General features: G+C 43.2%; 1 protein-coding gene across 1 annotated transcript in view; it reads right to left on the bottom strand.

Annotated features, from left to right (window-relative positions):
- The window catches only part of blk (BLK proto-oncogene, Src family tyrosine kinase), a 45,001-nt gene that overhangs the window by 35,401 nt on the left and 3,038 nt on the right, over window positions 1-6,562 (bottom strand). Inside the window, 3 exon segments of the mRNA XM_070433782.1 lie at window positions 2,408-2,480; window positions 2,483-2,500; window positions 2,934-2,964. Of these exon segments, the coding sequence (XP_070289883.1) occupies window positions 2,408-2,480; window positions 2,483-2,500; window positions 2,934-2,964 (122 nt within the window).

Below are 6,562 nucleotides of genomic sequence, written 5' to 3'. Positions count from 1 at the left end.
CGGGCTAATCTACACTCGGTTAAAACATTCGGGTGTAGTTAACTGGTTTACTTTGAAATTGCACACGATGATTGGATTCCTGTCTACATTTTTTTACCTCCTTGACCTTAGAGGTCATATGAACTTAACCTCAAACTTTCTTATGTTTTTTTCTCTACAAGGTATTCTTTACCCAGGACACTTCAACAGTAGACTATCCAGGGAAAAAAAGAAAAAATATAACCCTGATGTTTATGGTTGTCACGCCGTGATGAGGGTGGGTAGTGTGTGTTTGTCTTGTCTAGGTTTTTTGTTTATCTATGGGGATTTTTGTATGTCTAGGGTAGTGTAGGTTTTATGGTGGCCTGAATTGGTTCCCAATCAGAGGCAGCTGTTTATCGTTGTCTCGTGATTGGGGATCCTATTTAGGTGGCCATTTTCCATTTAGGTTTTGTGGGTAGTGTCTATGAGTAGTTGCATGTCAGCACTCAGTTATTTTATAGCTTCACGTTCGTTTTTGTTAGTTTGTTTCAGTGTTCCCAAAGAAGAATGTATTCAAATCACGCCGCGCCTTGGTCATCCTCATTACGACGAACGAACGTGACAAACGGTCATTTTAACTCACGTGTGTAGTACTTGACCAGCTTCCTGCAGGGAAGAGAAGGAGGTGGACGGAGATGTAGAACCCTCCGTTATCCAGGGTCGGATCTTGTAGTGTTTCACTCACATCCCCATCTCCTGCCCTGCGTCTCTGATGGACAGGAGAAAGCACCTTTGCGACATGTAAATGATACATACGGTGTTAGTGTGTGTTTAGATATTACTGCACGGTCGGGGAACTAGAAGCACAAGCATTTTCGCTACACTCGCATTAACCTCTGCTAACCATGTGTTATGTGACAAAAAAATTGATTTGATTTGTTTAGCTTACAGCTTTATGAGGCTTTTTTTTTCAGTTCTTGATATCGGGTTTGTATCAGTTTGTTTACTGAAATATGTCAGTTCTGTTTAATGTCAATTATATGGTTATACGTACAAGATGGATGATTTGACCATCCAAGTCTTTCAGTATTATATTTTTGGAGCTATTTTGAATTTAAAATATATATATATATGGTTGTGTTGTTCAGAAAATGGCGATGTTGTACTTTAAAAGACAGAGAGGATGATTCTGACCTTTGGTGGGTCTCACTTCTCTTCGAACTAGAAAAGACCCAGTTTTATTCCCCGGAGCCAGGAGAAGACTCTGTCTCTCTACGACTCAGGTCCTTGAAAAACCATCTACAATACATGGAAGAACAGGCAAGTGTCGGCAAATAATGTGTTACATACTTAGCATACGGATACAGGAAGCATACTGATACAGGAAGTATACCGGATACAGGAAGTATACGGATATCAGGAAGCATACTGATACAGGAAGCATACGGATACAGAAGCATACTGATACAGGAAGGATATGGGATACAGGAAGCATACTGATACAGGAAGGCATACGGATACGAAGCCATACTGATACAGGAAGGATATGGATACAGGAAGCATACTGATACAGGAAGCATACGGATACAGGAAGCATACTGATACAGGAAAGATACTGAACAGGAAGCCATACTGATACAGGAACCATACTGATACAGGAAGGATATGGATACAGGAAGCATATGAGACAGGAAGCATACGGATACAGGAAGCATACTGATACAGGAAGGATATGGATACAGGAAACATACTGATACAGGAAGCATACTGATACAGGAAGGATATGGATACAGGAAACATACTGATACAGGCAGCATACTGATACAGGAAGCATACGGATACAGGAAGCATACTCTGACAGGAAGCATACTGATGCAGGAAGAATACGGATACAGGGAAGCATACGGATACAGGAAGGATATGGATACAGGAAGCATACTGATACAGGAAGCATACGGATACAGGAAGCATACTGATACAGAAGGAAAGTGGTTTTAATTTCCTGTCAACACAACTCAGTTCATTTATAATGATCTATGGTGAAGTATGTATTGTAAACGTATGATAACCCGTGCTCGAAGTGTTCAATAATCAAAAAGAAAATGGCTGACTTATGTCAGAGCAGATTCACTTACTTTTCTATTTCTAGGTGTCTACTCTGGCCACGTACGTACATGGAATGCACCCTTCTCTCCCGTCACCAGTGACTTAGCAAGCCACCAGTCCCCATTCCTTCACAGAACAACAAACAGAGCATGTTTTGTCTACTTCGTTACACGTCAAAATGAGCTACGTAACGATGCCTCCAAAGGGTACTGCTATCCTGTATTATTACACTGAGGATATGTTATCAGACTATTGTCTGAGAACCCAACATTAGCATGACATCTCCCATGAATTATAATGAGTGACCGTTTGTTCTAAATCAGAAATGTACTGTACTCACTCCTCGAGGATCTGAAGCCTCTCTCCCTTTTTGAACGGCAGGTCATTTCGTTGGGTTGGTTTGAAGTCGGCAGAGCAATGGCAACGTCTTCGTCTGGAAGGACAGAATATATGTAAAGGTGAAGTTTCTAGTTTGGTATCAAGAAATAAGGGTTTCGTACTCAACAAAATCTGACAATCTCGTCATTGTAAAAGAGGTTTGCAAAATGATGTCTACTCAATCTAAACAGGTCGACAAATGATGTTCTGAAACAGAAAGGTCTGACAAAATGTTCTGAAACAGGTGACAAATGATGCTTCTGAAACAGGTTGACACAAATGATTTCTGAACAGGTTGGCAAAATGATGTTCTGAAACAGTTAACAAATGATGTACTGAAACAGTTGACAAATGATGTTCTGAAACAGGTTGACAAATGATGTTCTGAAACAGATTGACAAATGATGTTCTGAAACAGGTTGACAAATGATGTTCTGAAACAGGTTGACAAATAATGTTGTGAAACAAGTTGACAAATTGTAACTTACCATTACCGGAAGCCTGTTCCGTATTGTGTGCCTGAGTGAAGAAAATACATTTGTGAGAATGATAAGATGTCATATTATCATTATTCATAAATACACTAAATAAAAATAAAAAGTCAGTAACCGTATTAATCCCTGATTCACATCTATGATGTCATACATGGAAGAAAAATGGGGCAAAAGGTCAAATAACCGTCCTGTTTTGAGAAAGGGTGGAATGAATTGTCCACTTTCGTTACTCTATTGTCAAATCAAATCAAATGTCACATGCTCTGAATACGGTGAAATGRTTACTTACAAGCCCTTAAACCAACAATGCAGTTTTAAGAAAATAGAGTTAAGAAAATACTTACTAAATAAGCTAAAACAAAATAAAATAACAATATTGAGGCTATATACAAGGGGTATTGGTAACAATTCAATGTGCGGGGGTAAAGGTTAGTGTAGGTAATTTGTACATGTACGGTAGGTAGAGGTAAAGTGACTATGCATAGATAATAAACAGCGAGTAGCAGCAGTGTTAAAACAAGGCCCTTAACCAACAATGCAGTTTTAAGAAAATACCCCCCAAAAAGTAAGAGATAAGAATAACAAATAATTAAAGAGCAGCAGTAAATAACAATAGCGGGGCCTATATACAGGCGGTACAGAGTCAATGTGCGGGGGCACCGGTGTRGAGGTAATTGAGATAATATGTACATGTAGGTAGAGTTATTAAAGTGACTATGCATAGATAATAACAACACAGAGTAGCAGCAGCGTAGAAGAGGGGGGAGAGGGGTGACAATGTAAATAGTCTGGGTAGCCATTTGATTAGATGTTCAGGAGTCTTATGGCTTGGTGGTAGAATCTGTTTAGAAGCCTCTTGGTCCTAGACTTGGTGCTCCGGTACCGCTTTCCGTGCGGTAGTAGAGAGAACAATCTATGACTAGGGTGGCTGGTGTCTTTTACAATTTTTAGGGCCTTCCTCTGACACCGCCTGGTATAGAGGTCATGGATGGCAGGAAGCTTGGCCCCGGTGATGTACTGGGCCGTACGCACTACCCTCTTTCTAGGATAATGGTGTTGATGTGAGCCATGACCAGCCTTTCCAAGCATTTCATGGCTACAGATGTGATTGCTATGGGTCGGTAGTCATTTAGGCAGGTTACCTTAGTGTTCTTGGGCACAGGGACTATGGTGGTCTGCTTCAAACATGTTGGTATTACAGACTGGGTCAGGGAGAGGTTGAAAATGTCAGTGAAGACACTTGCCAGTTGGTCAGTGCATTCTCACAGTACACGTCCTGGTTATCCGTCTGGCCCTGCGGCCTTGTGATTGTTGACCTGATTAAAGGTCTTACTCACATCGGCTGCGGAGAGAGTGATCACACAGTCATCCGGAACAGCTGATGCTCTCATGAATGTTTCTGTGTTATTTTCCTCGAAGCGAGCATAGAAGTTATTTAGCTCGTCTGGTAGGCTCGTGTCACTGGGCAGCTCTCGGTTGTGCTTCCCTTTGTAGTCTGTAATGGTTTGCAAGCCCTGCCACATCCGACGAGCGTCAGAGCGGGTGTAGTACGATTCGATCTTAGTCCTGTATTGACGCTTTGCCTGTTTGATGGTTCGTCGGAGGGCATAGCGGGATTTCTTATAAGCTTCCGGGTTAGGAGCCATTTGGACCTAGACTTGGCGCTCCGGTACCGCTTGCCGTGCGGTAGCAGACAGAACAGTCTATAACTTGGGTGACTGGAGTCTTTGACAATTTTTGGGGGCTTTCCTCTGACACCGCTCTAGTGGTATAGGTCCTGGTTGGGCAGGAAGTTGGCCCAGTGATGTTCTTGGGCCGTACGCACCTACCCTCTGTTGGGCCTTGCGGTCGGAGTGCCAAGCATTCGCCATACCAGGCGGTGATGCCAACCGTCAGAAATGTTCTTGATGGTCGCAGCTGTAAAAGTTGTTGAGGATCTGGGACCCCATGTCATCTTCATACATACAGTACAGTGGTGGTGGAGGAGTTGGGTGTATATATGTGTACTCACGTGTGTTGTGGAGTTTGGGTGTATATAATGGTACTCACAGTGTGGTTGGTGGAGTTGGGTGTATATAGGTACTCACAGTGTATTTGGAGGAGTTGGTGTATATGTGTACGCACAGTGTGGTTGGAGGAGTTGGGTGTATATAGGTACTCACAGTGTGGTTGTGGAGTTGGGTGTATATGTGTACGCACAGTGTGGTTGGTGGAGTTGGGTGTATATGTACTCACAGTGTGGTTGGGGAGTTGGGGTGTATATAGGTACTCACAGTGAGTTGGAGGAGTTGGTGTATATGTGTACCACAGTGTGGTTGTGAGGAGTTGGGTGTATATAGGTACTCACAGTGTGGTTGGTGGAGTTGGGTGTATATGTGTACGCACAGTGTGGTTGGTGAGTTGGGTGTATAGTGTACTCACAGTGTGGTGGGTGAGTTGGTGTATATATGTGTACTCACAGTGTGGTTGGAGGAGTTGTGTATATAGGGTACTCACAGTGTAGTTGGAGGAGTTGGGTGTATAGGTACTCACAGTGTGTTGGGAGTTGGGTGTATATGTGTACTCACAGTGTGGTTGGAGGAGTTGGGTGTATATAGTACTTCACAGTGTTGTTGGAGGAGTTGGGTATATATGGTACTACAGTGTGGTTGGTGGAGTTGGGTGTATTAGTGTACTCACAGTGTGGTTGGAGGAGTTGGGTGTATTATAGGTACTCACAGTGTAGTTGGAGGAGTTGGGTGTATATGGTACTCACAGTGTGGTTGTGGAGTTGGTGTATAGGTACTCACAGTGTGGTGGAGTTGGGTTAGTATAGTGTACTCACAGTGTGGTTGGAGGAGTTGGGTGATATTAGGTACTCACAGTGTAGTTGGAGGAGTTGGTGTATATGTTACTCACAGTGTGGTTGGGGAGTTGGGTGTATATAGTGTACTCACAGTGTGGTTGGAGGAGTTGGGTGTATATAGCGTACTCACAGTGTGGTTGGAGGAGTTGGGTGTATAGGTACTCACAGTGTGGTTGGATGGAGTTGTGTATATGGTTACTCCACAGTGTGTGTGGAGGTGGGTGTATATGTACTCACAGTTGGTTGGAGGAGTTGGTGTATATAGGTACTCACAGTGTGGTGGAGGAGTTGGGTGTATATATGACTCACAGTGTGGTTGGAGGAGTTGGGTGTATATAGGTATCACAGTGTGGTTGGAGGAGTTGGTGTATATAGTACTCACAGTGTGGTTGGAGGAGTTGGGTGTATATAGGTACTCACAGTGTGGTTGGAGAGTTGTGTGTATATAGGTACTCACAGTGTGGTTGGGGAGTTGGGTGTATATTAGGTACTCACAGTGTGGTTGGAGGAGTTGGGTGTATATAGGTACTCACAGTTGGTGGGAGGTTGGGTGTATATAGGTACTCACAGTGTGGTTGGAGAGTTGGGTGTATATAGGTTACTCACAGTGTGGTTGGAGGAGTTGGGTGTATATATAGGTACTCACAGTGTGGTTGGAGGAGTTGGGTGTATATAGGTACTCACAGTGTGGTTGGAGGAGTTGGGTGTAAATACGGTACTCACAGAACCATGTGGTTGAGGAGTTGGCGTGTATATAGGTACTCACAGTGTGGTTGGA

This window comes from Salvelinus sp. IW2-2015, linkage group LG21, assembly GCF_002910315.2.
Source record: "Salvelinus sp. IW2-2015 linkage group LG21, ASM291031v2, whole genome shotgun sequence".
NCBI classification, from domain to species: Eukaryota; Metazoa; Chordata; class Actinopteri; order Salmoniformes; family Salmonidae; genus Salvelinus; species Salvelinus sp. IW2-2015.
Note: the sequence above shows the minus strand (reverse complement) of the source record. Positions and strands in the feature narration are given on the sequence as shown.